This window comes from Struthio camelus, chromosome 10 (assembly GCF_040807025.1).
Source record: "Struthio camelus isolate bStrCam1 chromosome 10, bStrCam1.hap1, whole genome shotgun sequence".
Lineage (NCBI taxonomy): Eukaryota > Metazoa > Chordata > Aves > Struthioniformes > Struthionidae > Struthio > Struthio camelus.
The window spans coordinates 354,190-373,534 of NC_090951.1; the positions used below are offsets into that span (position 1 = coordinate 354,190).

At 44.8% G+C, this 19,345-nt stretch overlaps 1 protein-coding gene across 2 annotated transcripts in view; it reads right to left on the reverse strand.

Annotated features, from left to right (window-relative positions):
* Positions 1–303: 303 nt before the first annotated feature.
* Positions 304–19,345, reverse strand: part of PHLPP2 (PH domain and leucine rich repeat protein phosphatase 2) — a 40,762-nt gene continuing 21,720 nt past the window's right edge. For both annotated transcript variants that reach the window (XM_068956442.1, XM_068956443.1), the window contains 12 exons: positions 17,273–17,503; positions 16,355–16,557; positions 15,752–15,812; positions 14,925–15,020; positions 12,670–12,825; positions 11,686–11,886; positions 9,622–9,784; positions 8,902–9,032; positions 8,394–8,504; positions 7,743–7,931; positions 7,377–7,608; positions 304–5,482 (listed from right to left, as the gene is read on the reverse strand). In XM_068956442.1, coding sequence (XP_068812543.1) covers positions 4,340–5,482; positions 7,377–7,608; positions 7,743–7,931; positions 8,394–8,504; positions 8,902–9,032; positions 9,622–9,784; positions 11,686–11,886; positions 12,670–12,825; positions 14,925–15,020; positions 15,752–15,812; positions 16,355–16,557; positions 17,273–17,503 — 2,917 coding nt within the window. In that variant the 3' untranslated portion in view covers positions 304–4,339. The remainder of the gene's footprint in view (positions 5,483–7,376; positions 7,609–7,742; positions 7,932–8,393; positions 8,505–8,901; positions 9,033–9,621; positions 9,785–11,685; positions 11,887–12,669; positions 12,826–14,924; positions 15,021–15,751; positions 15,813–16,354; positions 16,558–17,272; positions 17,504–19,345) is intronic.

Below are 19,345 nucleotides of genomic sequence, written 5' to 3' on the forward strand. Positions count from 1 at the left end.
TTATTTGATTTCTCCTCCCTCTTAGTAGCCACTAAACTACTTCAGGGAGCAGCAGTACCATTTAGAGCAAATTTACTGGGCAGGATTCCTCTGCAGGGAACAGGAAGCCGCCTAAGGCTTGGTACCTATGAATTCTACCTTCACAGTGTTCTGCAAGGAGCTTATGCAGGGGAGGCTGTTGAGAGGAAGGAGCCACACAGAGCTCAGCGAAGGAGACCCTACAGCATGGCTACGGCTAGCCACAGCTATGCTTGCCTGGGATATTGCACAAATTCCCTCCAGTGCAGTAATGGAACCAGCATATATAGTTAGACGAAAGTAAAAATCTTTATTGCTAAGTCAGCTGAAAAGTTGATGCAAAAATATTCTTCCTTCCTGAACTGTTCTGTACATCTGAATAAAGAATCAATGGAATAGTGTTTTCTAGCAATCTTACACCATTTGCCTCTCCAAAGCCACACACACACACACAGGCTACAGTGCTGAAGGTGCATTCATTAAACATCCTACTCCCATATACAATGAAAAAAGGGGATTATAATAGCTTCATGCTAGAGTGGAATTCATAAAATAGTCTCCGTTTTAAAACAAAAAGCATGAAAAAAATTTTATAAACAATAGATGTGCTGCAATTTTTCTTTAACATGCTCTGGCTCGTGTGAGTCAAGTTAAAAAAGGTAATATTTAAAAATTAAAAAACAAACAAACAAAACCAACCACACTATGAGTCTTCAGACAGCAATAGAACATCAAATAATGATCGCACAAAACCAAAGGGGTGAACCTACTGCCTGAAGAAGGCCCTTTGGCAAGTGACACGAAAGCCATCACCAGCCAGGAAGAGTGCAAAAACTCCTGAAGTCCAAGGGCCTCAGGCGTGGCTATATGTCCTGTGTACTAAAAGGATTGCAGGCCGCAAAGCCACCTTTCCCCTAGAAAGGAAAATACTTGCTTCTTGGAAAATTTTACCCTCCCCTCCAGTTGAGGAGTCTGATCAAATTCCAGGAAGCTGTAGTGCTGCCTCTGCCTGGCCCGTCCCATGCACTGGGAGCAATCTGGAAGCTATTCCTCATCCTTAATACTCTGGAATCAACCACTCCTCGCTGAATATATCCTGTATTAATTCCTTTCGCTGAAGCCTTACTGGAAAGGACAGAGCAGACAGGTCATTGCCTTCTCAGAGTCCCCGTTCTTGGTGAGCGTGCTCATCAGCAGGGCCAGAATTACTGAAGAGATGAATAAACTCTAACCCACCAGCCAAACTTGACCGTGGCCCCTGGGACACGGCAGGCCTGGCACTGCTCTCAGCAGGGACAAGAGAGTGCCCGATGACCCCAAGCTAAGAACCTCTCTCCAACAGTAAGTCCATTTATCCTGATAATTAATGAATGGGACGTTCTCAGTGCTGCGGTTCTGTGGAGATGATGTATCTGTGCAACAACCACATACGAAATGCTGAGAAGAGATGGGAAAAGGACAGGAAAGGAAGTGGGATAACACTTTCTATCCCCTGCTGTGAGTCCCTCTCTAGACTTGCCCATTCGTACCTGTTCCACAGACAGTAGTGCTCCTAAGGAGCCTGAAATATAAGGTGGTGTTAATAGGGTGAGGAAGACAAGGTAGACACTTTTTGCCTCTAGGGAAACAAAAGAAGGCAGAGGGGAGCGCTCAGGCTGTGCTGCCCAGAATGGCACAAGCAGTTCATAACATCAGCCTAGAGAGACCAGAGGAAGCTGTGGATTCTACCTAGTGTTTGAGACAACAAGTCATGTTCTGCCAGTTCACACCCACAGAAAAAAAAATAGCAGCTGGTTGTACTAAACTTCCTCTCTGCTTCAAAACCAGAAACCGCTTTAGAGAAAAGGCTAAGAGGGAATTCCTTGTACTCACTCCATTTTGCCAGTCCCATGAGGGGGGCAGCTCAGCCATCTCGCGTGCTCCAAAGCTGGAGCTTTTAATTTTGCTTACTCCTGTCCTTTCCCCACTGAGCCGAGTAGAGCCATTCATGACAAACTTCCTGCACTGCTACAGGTTCAGACTGGCACAGACCCACTGGATTTTCCACATCAGTGCAAGAAATACAGACCCGATTTACATTAACATGTGCCACTCTCCTAGTGCAAAATCTGCAACAGTCTTATGCAGAAAACAGGGTGCGTTTCTGCATCAGCTCCACACTGCACAGAGGCTGTTTTGCAGCCCTGTTGCCAGGTTTCAGAAACTGTTGGGTTGGGCACAGATTTTTGATAAAATTATCACCAGTGAAAGAATTAAAGCTAACTGTCAAACATGCTGGGATGAGCCTTTTCTGCATACTATATGAACAGAACCCAAAAGAATTGATTTTTAGTTTTTAAATATTTTTCTGCTGTTGATTCCTGAGGGATTCAAAATGCTGCTGTTCCTGCGGTTCTAAGAATAAGCTTTTCTCTCCGTTTCCAAATGAAATGGATGTTTAAAAACAAACGAATTCCAGTGGGTTTAAAACTTTGGAAAAACTTGGGTTGTTTTGTCTTATGATTACATGGTGACTAGCACAAGGTATATCCTAAAATACTGTTCTCTTATGCATGGTAAAAATACATTTTTTTTCCTAGTGAAAAGAAATTCAAGGAGCTCTGAAATCTGAACAAAACTCTATTAGTTTTTTGTCACAAAATCTGTGTTGTCAGAATCCAATAAGTTGTCTACACAGTATTTCCTTTTGAGCAAGGCCTGAGTTTCATCCAAAATATACAACTCCAATCCCTCAGAACTCTTGAGAAAAAACTTTCAGGTTTTTCTTCATAAATATAATTCATAAAGAAGAAAAGGCACTAGCCCATGTTACAGTCAGAGTTATTACACCACTGACGTGACTGGGGTAGCTGCTGTCCAGCTCTCTGCCAGCTAAGGAAGACGTCTGCACACTACAGGCGGTGGTCTCTTCACAACCCTTTCTGAAGGCGATGACATAGGCAGCCAATTGATGCCCTGTGTCAAAAACCTTAAAGGAACCACAGTGCATCTGCTGAGTGGACACTGGCCAGTTCACCACTGGTAGAACTGTTTTAAGCATCTCCTTCCCAGTGCTGATAAAGATGTTCTTAAGGTGAAAAAAATACGTTTTTCCTTTTGCATTGAAAACTAAGCAGAAACAAGCACGCTTTCAGCTTGTTTGCTGCCAGTTTGGGCATGTACCATTAAATGCTGGTGGTGGCTGTGGATTTGCAAAATGACTCCTGCTTTCAGAGGCAAGCAAAGATGCTGTGGTTGCAGAGGTTTGTGTTGATGGAACAGATCAATGTATGCTTCTCCAGCATATGAGGGGCAGCCCAACTGCTCACTAACCTTAGACCAGCACACCACTGCTCACATCTGTGTTTCCTGTAGATTGAGTACCTCACCAAAACAAGCAGGAGCCCTTGGTTTCATCCTATATCTTTTGGATATAGGAATCCTCTACCGTGACGCATCCATGATGGAGATGGCCAAGCTGCTGGGATGGGTCTGTGCCCTGCAGCTGTAAGCACTACCTCTACACAATACATCAATCAACAAGCCCACCATTGATCTCTCCTGTGCTCCATGTAAAACATCAGCAGGCATCCACTTATGACCCAGCTGTGTACTTCCTCATCCTGCTTAGGCTGACCCCATCAAACCCCTTACTCTTCCCTGCACCAGCGCTTATCAGTAGGGTACTGGTACCCCGAGTCCTCCAGTGCCCTAACAATACCCATTGGGAAAAACCCCTCGCACATCAGCTGTGGACAGTGGCACTGGAGCGCTCTCTCCCCTGACCCTAAGTAATAAAGTGCTGGGCTGATGGGGAGGAGAATAGCCTGAGTGCAATCAATGAAAGTGCTTGCAATGCATGTAGGAAACCATTCTTGGTCAGCTTCATTGCAACTGGCTGTATTCTTTCAAGGAAAAACAAAGTCAGGTGCTGTCAGGGGGCTGGGTCAGAAACATTCACGTGACTCTGAACACTGCATATGCCCCTTAGCAGCCTCCTCACCCCACACAGATGCCAGCCCCTCACCTGCAGAGCTGGCAGAACCTCTGGGGGAAGGAGTTATTGGCAGGTGTTGGGCCACCTGCTTTCTTCCACTTGCACAATTCCCAGGCAGTCCCTAACAGAGCTCAGCTGCTAGTCTGAGTGCTCACAGAACAGCTGAGGCTCTACAGTGAAAAGCGGACAGCCCAGACCTTAGCACTCCCAAATCTTCCTCTACTCCACTGAGGAAGCAGCAGATGCCTGTGCTCCTTACAGATCCCAGCTCCCCTTGGAGGGCAAGACAACCCTTATGGGACAGGGCTTCCTGGGACAGACAAAGTGGGAGCAGTACTTATAGGGTTACAAAGCTGTATCAAACTCCTCTGGCAGAGCCACTGCAGGGTCCTCTTTCTGCCTTTGATCTGTTCCATTTTCCTGGTGCTGCTTCATTTGTTCCTTCACTTCCTCCTCCAGATCAGGTGGCACCACAAACTGATCCTCTGGCTCCATCTGGGACGGAGCAGCAAAATAGCCTGTTTTCTTCTTGGGTGCCTCTGTGGCTACTTCGATGAGGTTGAGGCTCTCCTCCAAGGGCACTATGGAGCCATTGGAAAGCTTCTTTCCATAGAGGCAGCATGTGGAAGATGATTTCTGTAGTTCACACTTTTCCTTGACTCCTGCCTGCACAGTGTTGCTGTTTACACTGTTCTGTCTCTGAATCATGAGGACAAGCCCATCAGAGTCATCCTCTGGCACTGCAGCAGAGGAGCTGTACTCTGCAGCAGGAGGTTCAAACTCCAGCCCCTTTCCTTTACAACAGTGGATGTCCACCTCCACCTCCACTTTACTGCCATTCGTCATGACACCTTCCACAGGCTGCTCATCATCGCTATCCAGCCCATTGTCAGACTGGTTACTAGAGAAGGTGGCACAGGAAGGTTGGCGCTGAAAGATGCCTGAGGGGGGTACAGGATGTAGGCTGCAACGTCGCTCTTGTCGTGGCAGTAAGCTGCCCTCAAGGCCAGCACCGTTGTGTTCATCTGAAGCAGTAGAGCCCACCTCACTGCTAACCTCAGAAGCAGACAGCTCACTGTTGAACTCTGAAGCAATTCCACTGCTAGAGGAAGGTGTCGCTAGTTTGGTGGTGGTTGAACTAAAACCCCCAGGGCCTGGCAGGGTGAGTCCATGCATCTCGCAAGTGCAGTTGTCCTCACTAATGTTCAGGCACACCACCATTGCACCTACGTTGTCTTGGCAACCATAGCTTTGGGCTAAAGTGCAGAGTTTCTTTGCAGCAGCTAGCGGGTCGTGTAGATGGCGCACAGCTGAGATAGCCTCTGTGTAAGAAAGGTATTCCCAGAGAGCTTTGTTCCCCAGAAGTAGCAGCTCATCTTGTACAGTCAGTGGAATGGAACTGATATGAGGCTTGGGCAGGATCCAGGGATGCAAGTACGTGCAGCCCAGCATCCGAGTACAGCAAGTCACACCATTAACCTTGTTGTCCTGCAGACAAAGAGAAACAGAGCAGTAGCATTAGGCCTACCAACAGATCATTCTGAGAGCAGTCTTTCCTCTGCCCACATACTGGTTTAAAGCCCTTGAGACACGCCAGTGCAACACAGACACAGCTAAGTCAGCTACAGTCTAGGAACAAGGGATCAGGGTCCAGGTACCACAGCACAGACCTTCACAGTACCTATCATGCCCCATGCTGGCAGTAGCAAAGCGTTATCCGACAAGTGTTTTTGCTGCGTTCTGAACGGGGCGTGTTGCAGTGAATCTTTCGAAACGTGCAGCTGAACTACCTGCAGCACATTGGCCAGAGAATCTCACTTAAGGCTCTTGCACGAAACTAATTTTTTTCTGAATGAGTGAGATTATGGCTTTCTACTTTCTCCTTGCAAGGCAAGCATTACATAATTTCTGTTCATTTTCTGAACTATTTCCAACTTTGTTAACATGCATTCTGAAGCGTGGACATTACATCCTGAGGAAGGAAACAGCAAGCAGTGATCGCACTACTGCTGTAACCTGGAGGTCTTTTCTGTTCCCACCGGATAGTCCTCTGGCTCACTAGTACAAGGCCAGCCTTCAGTCTCCTGGATACAAAATTACCAAGAGAGCCCTCGGTCTCTTTTCCAGGTCAGCGCAAACAGATTATACAGTTTCCCCAGTGTTTTTTGCTGTTGTTTAACTTCTTGCATATTAAGTAGCATATTGTTCACATGAGCCCATGTTCTCAAATAATCCAGAATAAAGCACAGAACTGACTCGTCCAAATCATTATTTACAACTCCATCAATTTCTGTACCCGCTACATGTTGTTAAGTGTTGCTGATAACGATTATTATAAAGAAGCAGCAGAGACGTCTCCTTAGACAATGATTTCATTTGCAAGGTATTTTTCAGAATCCACTGGTCATCCACTTTTTAAATCACTTAGTGTGCTACATTGATTCCACGATTATTTTTGGTCAGAACGCTGTGGAATACAGTGCCTCACAGAGCTATAACACACTAAGAGATTATCCCCGTCAGAAAAAAGCTTTTGATCTCACTTTTACCAAACAAACCTGATGCTTTTTAAGAGACCACTGTACATAAAACTAATAGGACCGGCACTGATTTCTCAGTGATCCATTCTGGATCAACACCGACATCAACCATATGAGCACCAACTAAGGGCTCTACAAATTTCCATCCCATCTTCTCTTTGGCATATACCAGCTATTTTCCAGTTCTTTGGAACTTCTCTGCCATTTCCAAATTAAAAGAATTAACCCTGAGCGATTTCTCCAGAAATTATTCTAATACTTTTAGTTTTCTAATACTAAATATTTCTGTCTTTTCTACATTAACATTTCCACATGTAGTATACTCGATATCCATGTTCTGCATGTCCCAAGAGCCACTAATCCTCCATCTCTGCTGAGTGAAACATGGAAGAACTCCAAGGAGACATACTTGAGACAGGCTTTCCAAGAGGCACCAAAGATGGACTAGATATTTCATAGGTTTTGAGACAAGATGATGTTTCAGGCCCTGCCCTGCTGCTTGGAGCGGCTCTTCACACTCACCCAAGTCCTGCTCTGTATCAGGTACTTCCCCTCCCTTCAGCTTCATACCTATTTTCTTTCTTTCCCCTTCCTCCCTAAACCATCCTGTGTGTCCCGTTTCTATCATTCGCAGGCCCTGGTGGGTGTTTTGGGAACAAGTCATACTGAATAGGTAATTAGCAAGAGAAGCACAGTGAGAAGCAACAGACAAGTCATCCCAACATCTTCATGCCATCCTTGCCCCTACTGTATTGTGCAGCCAGCAGAGCTCAGCATGGCATGTATTTGAATCAAGCCTTTCCTGGAGGGCAGAAGGTGAAGTGAAGAAGGTCCAAACCAACCTCTGTTATAATGGCTTTTTGCTCCTTGACTCTCTTGGCTTCTTCCGAACATCGTTCAAGACTGAAGACCTTGGAGAGGAGCAGTGGTTTTCCACTTCGGCACAGAACGGCTTGGCACGTCCCCACGTTGGCCACCGTCAGAGAAAAGTTGCTGGCTGGGTCAGCCACATCATGACGAATGTAGCAAAGGACAGCAGAGGAGCCCAGCTTCTGCCCAGCCATGCCCAGCTTCCTGTTGGAGGAGAAGGTGTAGGAAGGCTCCATACTCCAACGACAGGCATTCTGGAGGGCTGCCTTACCCCACAAAGCACATTAAGTGATGCGCCTATGAGGGTCCCACTGGGACCAGCTCGTTCACTGTCCTACCTGTGGGAGACCAAGAAGGTGTTGCACATGAACATCGTGTCTGACTGCTGCACCTCCTCCAGGAGCACATCGGCCATAGTGCATTGCAGCAGGCGTGGCAACTCCTCATTCTTATCACCATCAAACATGCCATACACAGCCTCTACCCCCTCTGCAAAGCTCCCCAGGGCCAGGGATGACACACACAGCCTGTCAGAAAAGCATATAGGTAAAGTCAATCTATCTCAAAGGATTACACGGTCCCCATCACCACAGGCATCAGGAACTTTGCCATGAGTGCTGTTCTCACAGGGCAACAAAGCCACTGTCCCTTTGCCCACTGCTCCATAAGATATATAGCTTCCAGTTACTACTGGAACTCCTGGACTCTCCTTGTCCACACTGGGGAGAGGACAACGGGCACAGCCAGCAAGTGAGAGCAGAAGCATCTTGCTAGGGTGGGAAGCAAAGCCCAAGCATCCCAGGATAAGCATGAGAAGTGAGGGAGAAGGCAAAAAGGAGACTTGAGTTACGAGGACTGATCAAGAGATCCAGGGAGACAGAGGGATGGACGAGCTACCTAGTAAAGCAAGTCTGCTCGGGCGCTAGCAGCGCGTCCAGCCTAGCACTCTGAGGACACAGTGTCAGGGTCCCGCAGATCACAATACTCACTTATTTCTTTGGCCTGCCATCTCAGCTACCCCATGACTCCAGAAGGTAGAAGCGAGTGCTGAGTCTGCTGTGAGGGAGGGCTTAGCATCAATCTTCAGTGCGGTAATGTGACTACGGAGAGAGAAGAAAAGTCATTTTTTTCGTAGACCCCACTGAACAGCTTGTGGCCAAAAGACCACGTCCAGTCTAGAGTTTTAGACAGAAGCCTGTGGAAAAAACTGCACCAAGGAAAGGAGATTAAGGATTTGGCCTTTAGAGACATCTAGTGGCTTATGCCAGAGACAGCTGGGAGAAACTCATACCACCTAAGAAATTTTCTGCTTGCTCTGCTGTTACAGACCCAGCCTTGGTCATCGCCACAGGACAGAAAGCTTCAGCTGCCTCAGGCGAGGAACATTATGACGTTTTGCAGTGCTGCAGTACACACATTGGTATCCCGTTTCCCTCCCGGGAAAGGGTTAACCTTCCCTGTGCCTGTCACTACTGACCTGGCATCTCCATGGCTTACCTGAAGATGTCCAGTGTCTTGTGTTCTAGCACCAGGTTTGTGTTTCCGGTCAGGTCCAACTCCTGCAAGGTACCTGGCAGTGCCTCAGGGATCAGGATTTCAGTTAATTCATTGCAGCTCAAGTCTACGAACTGCAGTATCAGAAAAGCACAACGAAAAAGGAACTATTTTCTGTTCTCTCATAGGATCAGTTACTCTAGTGTTCCTTCCTAACATCACGTGCTCCTTACCTCTATAGACTACTCTGTGACCCCTGCCCCCGTGACCCTGTTATCCTGGCCTCACTGGAGGCTCCATTGCTACTTTTCTTACCCACCACTCACCACATCCCACAAAGAGGCCATGAAAAAGGGGCTGACCTATCAGTAGAAGAGTGGCTTATAAGCAGCAAATACTTATAACCCACAATAGCCAGGACCCCAATATTGAAAGAATAGGTCTCACTAAAGATAATACAAGGCCTACATATACATTTACCTAGCTATGTAACACTTCCTACCGCCTCAAATGATACATCAGAAATATACCAAGTCAGAGACAGATGATGAATAAGAGATGAACCATCCTTGTTCAGCTAAGTGAAGCGACAGATCTAGAACACACATTCTGTACTCTCAGACTGATCAAGCAAAACACTGGAATCTCTAGTTCCTCTCCTACCAGTTACTTTCCATTCTCCCACCCAAACCTGACATCTCTTTACTCTCTCCATAAGAATACCTGAATATGGGGCAAATGCAGGATCTCTGGAAAGATGCTGATTTCATTAGAGTGTGCAATAAGCGTATGAAGTAGCTTGCAGTTTGCCACTGTTGTGGGAATTGTTTTCAGTTTGTTGCCGCTGAGATTCAGCTCTTCCAAGTGCTCCAGCTTACTCAGTTTGCTGAAAGAAAAGCATACCACGCCTTATAGACCAGAACTTGTCACCTTCTGAATCTGCAGATACAGTATTCACAGACACTGTCCTTTACCAGCTACATTTCTAATTGTCGACAGAAGACAGCAAGTCCAAAGAGATGCTGTAATAAGATCTGGGGGTCCCCAGATGCCTGACTTGGCAACAGTCAGATCCCTTTGCCCCTGACTCCTACAGCACTAAAACAGAGCGTTGTGATAGCTGAATTTGAAAACCTGCATGACATCACTTTCAAAGGAACTGCCAAAAGGGCTCTTCAGCCTATTAATGAAACCATTTAAGAAATCATGAGAACTAGAAAAATCTCAGATGACTGGAAAAAACTAAGCAGTGTAAGTGTACTTTGTAGGAACAAACAGACTTATCTAGAAGTGGTTGTTTAGCCTGACACCAGTTCCAGGCAGAATCATGGCAAGGCTGGCAGAGATGCAATCAATACCAAATTAATTGTGCTGACATAATTAACAACAAAAAAAATTACTTATACTTTTGTGTTAATGTAACAGAAATTGTTTTTTATGAGACTACAAATTTAGCTGACACAGAAGTCTACCAGTATAGCACCAGCTCTGTAGTATATTCTGAAGAAACAAATACATTCAATACACCAAAGCTGGATTGTGGAGGACACTGGGAAAAAAATAATGAATTAAGAATCATCATTCAGTGAAAATCCTTCTAGCAGGGTCTCTGCAACAACATATATCTGATTCACTGACAATCAGTAGATCAATGATTAATAATAAAAACATACACATTCACAAAACAATATAGAGTAAAAATTGCAGATAAAAAAATCTGTTGGAATCACGGTTTCAACATACAGTAATATGAACTATTCGGTAACCTTAATGGCATGTGATTTACGTTAGGTAAGTAATGTTATGCACATAGGAACTTCTACCAGTCACAATTAGAGAGAAAACAATCCTCAGAGTCATGGCTCCAAAAAAGGCTTATGAGTCAGAGGAACCAGTACTCAGGACAAATCAGTATATAATAAAATGTCACCAGAAGGGGACTCAGGTAGGTGCTGGGAGCCCAAATTACCTCTGCTTTTGATTTTCAGTAGAGCTGTGTTCAGTTTTGCTGTCCAAATACCCAGAAAAAACACTGAAAATTGGAAAGGGTTCAGAGATGAGCTACAAGAATGATGTAAGGCCTAGAAAGCTTCCCCACCCCCTGAGAAACTAAAGAGGCTGAGTCTATTTATCATATTGAATAGAAAGCTAAAGGTTTCTTAAGCTACGCTTGGAAATTATCTGATACTACATGGCTCTCATATTAGAACGACAGTGTGATATACCGGTTGATGGAGGAAGCTAAATGTTTCTCACCAAAAATAAGATGCAGACTTACAAAACTGAGAGCAACAGAAACAACTTACTAGGAATACATGGGAGTCCCTAGCCTCTTAGGTTTGTATATTAAGCATGGCTTTCTCTTTATTTCAACTCCAACTGTGAGCCTAGTATATCAATTAATGGATGAAAGTATATGAGCTCTGTTGGGCACAGGTTCACACAAGCCTGGATGATGGCCTTCTGGCCTTTCAGTGCAAGACCGTGAAAAGTGAATAACTACAGCTCAGCAAGCTGCATGCCAGTAATTTTGAAAGTGTCAGAAGTACTGCCCCCATCCCCCCACCATACACATTCACCACAACTCCTCGAAGGACAGGAACCACTGCAGCCAGCACTACCCTGAATCAGTCACTCCTAGCAACGTGCCTCTGGGAATGGCAGGTTTTTTGTCATCAAGCTGCAGGGATGGCATCTTGGTTTGACACTGATCCAGGCACAATTAAAGTAAGGCAGCCAACATCCTGCTAGTAAGCACTGTCTCCTCCACCAGCCTTATGTATTTACCTTGCAGGGAAGGTCTGTAGATGGTTGTTCGCCAGATGAAGGATCCGTAGGTTCAGGTGTCCCACCAAGACAGGGATGCATTGATCTGTGAGGTTATTATTGGTCAAGTAAAGCAGCTGCAGCACGCTCAGACTCTCCTCCCCTGTACATGCAGAGGGCAAGGACTCCAGGCTGTTTGCAGATGCATTCAGGTACCTGAGGCTAACCATAGCAAGCGCAAAAACCATCAGACTTCACATCATCTAAATCACTCCAAGTAACAGTAGGAAGAAGAGCTATACAAATGCCTAGTGTGACAAGAGCAACAGCATTAGGCAGGAGGTCAGGTAACACAGTGTAACAACCCTACTTGCATTAAGTTTTATGGGTCTACAAATGGCTTATTAGCTACTCAGCACTACAGATGCGCACAGCATTTTACAATAAACTGAGTACTGAAGAGCTCACAAGCTGAGCCTGTGAGGGGATGGGTAGTACTGCTGGAAGCAGACTACGTAAGCTCTTACAGTCTCTTAGGAAGTGATGAATCATGTCTGAATAGACAAACGTTTATGAGGGGTTGTTTGTTCAGTCTTTCTTGCTGTTCTCCTAGGACCTGATGTACTTTCCACTTAACATCCGAGAATCTGTATGACTTCTCTTTTGCACCTGAATTTGTGCACTGGTTTTAAAGATAAAGCTCTCCAGGAAGTAACATGGTATTAGAAGCAGCTGCAACTGAAGCTAATTCCCTGTTTGGTTGGTGGGTTAGGCCAGTCTGTTTCCCATTATTAATTAGTAACATGGACTGATTCCTCAAATCAGTTTGATGACGTCTCTCATAGCACCTGAACTACCTCCTCATAAAGTGCATGTCTCATTATCTCTTAGGCAACTAGCAATAAAGCCTACAGCACACCAAAGGATGGTCACGCAGATGCCACTATCAACCTTCACAGCTCCAAAGGTAAGGCAGACAGAAGACAACATGCTACTGTCACTCACTTCAGAGCCTTGAGAAAGAGTGTCTCAGGGAGTTTAGTCATCAGATTGTGCTGAAGGTCCAGCACCTCCAGTGGAATGTGTTCTAGCAGAGGTGGAAGGGTCTGCAGATGATTGTGCCCCACCATCAACTTCCGAAGGCTCAGGCTGCTGAGGATCCTAGAAAGATGTAGGTTTTACTACACCAACTTGGTTCACTCCTCCTCACATCCCCAGAATGGGAGAAGGGGATATTTAACCAGTTCTAATTGGACTGTACTGCTAAAGAAAATTAAAATACAGTGATCCGTAAAACGCAGCAAAGCAGAAAAGCTCATGTGGTAACAATGCTTCCCCTGTGCCAACTTAGATTCAGAGCTTGAACAGCCTGCTCAGCCCTCCGGTATTATTTCTGAGGCTGTTGTCACAGTCTCCAGAATTACACTCTTTATTGAAATAAAAGGCCTCTATCCCCACTAACTGCAAAGAGAATGTCAGGAGTTTTGAGAAAGGATGCCTGAGCACACCTGGGCATAGCCTGGAACCACCCTGCCCATTTGGGTGAGGTGATAATTTGGAACTGTATCCTGATAGCCCTGTACAGGAGAGCTTTGGACCCAGAAATGCTGGAGCCACATTAGGGCACTGCTCCACACAGGCCAATTACTTCTGTTTCTTTCTGTATGCTGTGGCTTCTTAACATAAGCTAATTACATTGGGCCAAGCGCCATGCAAATGCAGATACACCAGTTTCCATATTCAAGTTAACTAACCCAGAGCTGGCTTGGGTATCTCCTCTCAACACTGTCTTGCATCATTCTGATACAATTTTGTTTTCAGATACAAGGGTAAAAGGCAACTTCATGGTGATCCATAAGCCTGTATGCAAGGCTTCTTATGGTTTAGTCAGCTAGATTAACCTGATCAATGTCTGAAAATCAAAGGTAGAGGCGTTCAAACTGGAAGACAGACATACACCTACAGTGTTGAGGACAAAAACATACTGGAGGAGCTTCCAATGGATATGGTCAATTCCAGCACTTAAGTCAAGGTTTTTTAAAGGTTCCTTCTTTTCACAATATACATTTGTGTGTCCGGATTCTGCAGATTCTTTTTGCATACCATACTTAAAACGTGCCTTTTTTCATCCCAGTGACAGGATGGCACAATAAGGGGCACAAACTGAAACACAGGAAGTTCCATGTGAACATAAGGAAAAACTTTTACTGCGAGGGTGACAGAGCACTGGAGCAGGTTGCCCACAGAGGTTAAGTCTCCATCCCTGGAGACATTCAAAACCCGCCTGGACAGGGTCCTGGGCAATGTGCTCTAGAGGAAGGACCCTGCTTGAGCAGGGGCGTTGGACTAGATGATCTCCAGAGGTCCCTTCCAACCTCAACCGTTCTGTGATTCTGTGATCCATCTGCATGGATGAAATGCTTTTCGAAGTTCTCATCATCTCGTCCCTGCCACATCCTTTTCTTGCCTTTGAGGTATGCAAACTTGCCTTTGACAGCCATTAAAATGTTGCTGCAAAGATTTCCTACGCCTGCTGCTTTAACTGTTCCAGCCGCTCTCTGCATTTCTTCATGGCAATCCTCCCTTCAATTCAATTTCAGTACAGCTTACCCTAACAAATCACCTCTCATTTCATTGCAACCACACCCCCTGCCAAACACACTTGTTAGGCTAAGAACATTTGTGCTTTGCTTCTCCCATGATACCTCTGGTACCTTGCAGAAATTGTTATAAATATCTGCAAAATTCTGTTAGTTCTTGGTTGCCCTTTACTACATTTCTGCAAAAACTGGGAGGGGAGCAGGAAGAAAGGAGGTGGCTGACCCTGTTGTGAAAACAGCCTTTGAGATCAGCTATATCATATCTCTGTGATCACCTATCAAAAGGTAACAGATGAAACCTCTCTGGGACAATGCAAGGCATATTAGGACCTCATCTATGACTGGTATTCACAGACGCTATCGTAACACAAATAAAGATAACTCATAGCAGTGCGTTCCAGTTCGGCTGCAAAGAGCTGTAGCAGAAGCCAGAAGCACAAGATGAAATTATCTGGCATCTCCTATTCAAGAGGCTGATTTAGAAGTCAGTTCTTTCCAGCTTCTGAATACAGAGCATTTTGGACACTCTGCAACAGAGAGAATAAGTTCATTGTGTCTCCGCACAACAAGGAGTAAAACAACTGGATTGGCACTGCTTCTGTCTCCCCGCTCAGCTCCCTGCGGGAGAAAGCTCAGCTCTGTACAAAAAGGTTTGCTGACCTCGATGGGAGTTCCACGAGGAGGTTGTAGCTTACATCTAAAACCTCCAGTTTCTTTGCTTCACAGGCCCAGTCCGGGACACACCGCAGTTGATTGCTGAGAAGAGAAATGAGAAAAACCTAGATACCACCACTCTGTATGGAACACGCCCTCTTTGAACACTGCATAGCACTAGTGACAGCTGCCCCAAAATCAACAGGTGGAAAATGAACCACAGACACATGGAAGTTATCTCATGGCTAGCTGTGTAATGCAAACTAAGCTGGTACCTGATTAGTAGAAAGTACTGGTGGAAAACTGTACTGATCAGGCTTTTGTCTACAGCACTGGCATCAACAGGACAGGCTACACAATGCTACCCTGCTATTGTGCATCATCCCAGAACTGAAGCGAAAGGCACTCAGGTGCTCTGGCTCTCCCATTTCCATGTCTGATAATGCTGCTCCAAGAGGAGACTTGAACAATAAAGCTAATAGTAGCAATCACTAGCAGCTACTCTAAATGCTTGCTCCAGAGGTTCCCATCATTCAGCCCAGTCAGCTACCACCAGTTCAGAGGTCCCTGCTTGCCTTTTTTTTGCTGCTTACAACCTATATCTGAAGGACAACCAGCCACCTAGTCAGGTCAAACTTGTTCAAAGGGGCTTCTGGTCTGGGACATTTCATTATTCTTCAGTGCTGGGATTTCCAGTTCTATTGTGAAGATGGAGTGTCTTCCCTCTATTGCTCTCAGCTCTTTCAAAAGCTTAAAAGCTCGAAACAATTCTGCAATAAACAGCAAAGGTGTCCAGATATTTGCTTTGTGTTCTGCGGGGTAAAGTCACTTACCGGGACAGTTCCAGACATGTCAGTTGACCAGGAACTGGATAAACACTGACAGCTGTCAGACCTGATGAAATAAAGCAAACAACTGTGACTGCAGAGCTCTAAAGGGAAAATAGCACAGAGAAGCACGCACAGCATGCAGCAAAGAACTAGACTAGCTAGCAAGTGAGACTTGTAGTCTTTCCCCCTGGACGCTCAACATCCCTACCCACCCTTCCCAGGACAGAGTCCGCATTTCATACATATGCCACATGGCGCTACAACTCTCTCTCTCTCTCTCTCTCTCTCTACATCTGCCACATGGGGCACCAGAACAAGGAAGAACTGCACCTCTATGTGTGGACTCACTCCCAAAGAGATCTCTCTGGAAAACAAGTTCCTTGGACAGCAGTTCAGCACCACAATCTCTCCCTGTTAAATGGGCTGTGCATCTATATCCATAATGGGTTCATTCCCTAGGAGCTGACCCCAGAAGACCCATCATGTAGTCTCACTAATGTAACACTGGCATAACTATTTTTCTGTGTGGGATAATGCAAAATGCCGTTTCCTCTGTTCAAAGGGCTTCAGAAGGAGCAGGCAGGTGAAGGAGGCAAACAGACGTACAATTGCTGTTGGCATAGAGGGCCCGAAGGGAGAAGCCACTCAGTGTCAACTCTTTCAGCTTATTCCGTTCACAGTGCAGCTGTTCCAGGCTGCTCAAGGAGCTCAGATCCAGATCCGTCAGCTGATTGTCTCGTAAATCCATGTAGATCACGGATGTATTCCCCTCCAGGCTGTCAACTGCTGCTCTCTTCAGGTTGTTCAGCCTAAACACTCAGAGATGAGTTACAAAGTCAGAAAATAGGACACTGAACGCAAGGCATCAATAAGAAGGAAGAAGAAAGAAGAGGAAAGGAAGAGCTCTCCTGAAGACTAACCCCAAAGATGAGCACATTGAGATATACGAAGAGTAACGAGGGGCTTTCAGGAAGTGAATACAGGAAAAAAAAAAAAAACAAACAAAGCCTGCGTCTGCACTACTATGTGAAACACTTACTTATACTCATTCCCCAGCATTTAAGAGGTCCTGAAGACCACAGCCTAGAAACTATAAGCCAGGTCAATGGACAGCTACGTAGCACTGACAGAGGAAGGTAATGCAGAGACTAAGTACTAGACTGCCTTGCCACAATCATAAAGTTCTTTGTCCCTTTCTGAGAGCTCTGCAGACAGCAGCCTGAAGAATCAGGAACTACCCCACCTCTAGAAAAAAAAAAAGGGGGAAGATAAAGTTAGGAGAGACTTGACTTGACTACGTAGCTCATGGTAGTTGCATATCAAAAGAGGAAACTAGAGGACTTGAGCCCCGTTGCTCAGTTAACCTTCTTTCTCTAAGTAAACAAAGCTCCCTGAAAGCTAAAGAATCAATAAGAGAAGAATGACACCTGGCTTACTGCAAAATGTACTAAAATTTACACAGCTCCTCTGATGTAAGGGGAAAGGGCCAACCTGGTCTATACATATGCAAGTTTCTCCCCTTACCTCAGATCTACGCTTTTGATGTGGCTCATACGGTTCAGTGCTGCAAGATCCAGGGTCTCCAGCAAGTTCCCTGCCAGGGCTAGTTTGTCCAAGACGATGAGTTTCTCACAAACTGCTGGCAGCTTGCAGAAGTTATTGAAGGAAAGCCCAAGACAACTAAGCTGCTGCAGACTTCCCAGCTCTTCTGGTAAAGATGTCAGGAAATTCCCATCAAGCAAGAAGGTCTGGAGACTGCAGCAGGGTGGGGTGGGGGGGAATTAGTGAAGAGGAATGAACATCACATTTAACATTTTCAGTAAAACTACTTGTACAGCTAGCTATGTGGTTATTTTTTATGGTACCTAATTGGTATTTTATTCTTATATGCATAAAGTTACTGGAGTACCTATAATTCTCACTCACCTGATAGCTAATATGCTTGGAACTGCATGTATGCAATACCAAAGAGTTCTAAATTTATTTTGGAGATAAACTTAGGTTTGTGCCAAATAGCGTAAGTTAACATAAGCAAAATACAATTCACTACCTATGGCATAAATATATCTACTTAATCACTCGCATTTTTACAAACTAAGAAGAATTCATTTAGCATACTGGACAATCTTTAAAAGACCTATGACAAACTTCAAACACAGAAACAACAGCAGTAACAATAGATATCTATCTCATAGTTCTAATGATATCACATCAACTAATAATAACAGAAACATAATAAAAATTAACTGCACCATCATCCAATCTCTGGAGTCTCATATCACTATTACGGCACTTTTTCTTAGTTAAATCACAATTATTACAATAATTAAACACTGTTAACAGCTTTTCCCATTCTAGTCTTCCTTTCAGCCACTTAGAAAACAATAATATTTTCCAGGGTAGCTTTCTGCTGCAAGATGAATTGTTTTAAAGTTTGCATGGCTTTTGAGAATCAGGGGAAACAAAATCAAACAAAAAAAAAAAAGCCAGTTCCCTTATTATCACCAGCTGTGTTCCAACAAAGAACTTTCGGAGCAGCCTCTGGCATGGGAGAAGTGAAATCTGGGGCTATGAGTACTGGTGAGAGGAAGGAGGCTATTACAAGGAGCAGCACACGCACACTAACATTTTGTAGGCACTGCTGCAAATTGCTCGTGAGATAGGGACAGGTAGGTGGTAGCGTGAGCAGAAGCAAACTAGTAATTGCCTTCCTGCATGGTCCTTATTTGGAAGGACATTACTCTGAGATTCACCTCTAACAGGCAGAGAAATTGTCTACTTTAAAAGTAATTGTGGAGAAGTAGGGGCTGGGGGAGGCGAGGTGCTCTGCTGCTTGTCAGATGCCTCCAGAGCTGACAGGAATAGCAGGGAATCACAAGTTTGATGAACAACGCTAAGAGCTGCAGCTGTGTGCAAACTCCAGGGAAAAAAAACCACGTAGCATTGCCTGAGCAACCCAGAGCAGCACAAACTAAAACAAACCCAACACTAACTCAAAGGGTGACAAACACCTCAAGCATACGCTAATCTCTCTCTTTTGACAAAGTCTGAATTGATGTGGTGGCTGATTCACCCTTTATGCTAGTTCTAAAGGCATTACATTAAAATTAACTGTAAAAAACAGGAGCGTTCTGTGCATTTTTTTGTAACTGTTATTACAACAGAATGCTATTTTCTAAAAAATTATTTGTTTATTAACCCATAAGGCACCACCATAATAGCAGGGAAAAAAAAAAGAATCTGATTAGAAGAGGATGAAGGAGGGAAATACTAAGAGGGCAGAGAAGAAGAGAACGCAAAATGGCAGCAGATGCAAAGAGAACAAGAGATGTCCAAATCCTCTTTGTTGTTGAGATACTCCTCCTTTTTATAAACCTACTTCCAAGGAATGATAAATATAATGTTAAGCAGCAGAAGATGTAGACCAAGAAAACATGCAAGTCACTAAGTCAGATTGAAAAAAAAAAAAACCCATAAAACAGAAAAAGCTTCAAATTTACAAAACCTTAAGTAAGAGTATATTCACATGCTTTGAAGCCTTCTAGTTACTGTGGTTTAGCAAGGTGGCACCTGTGAGTCAAGTAATATTAACTGACT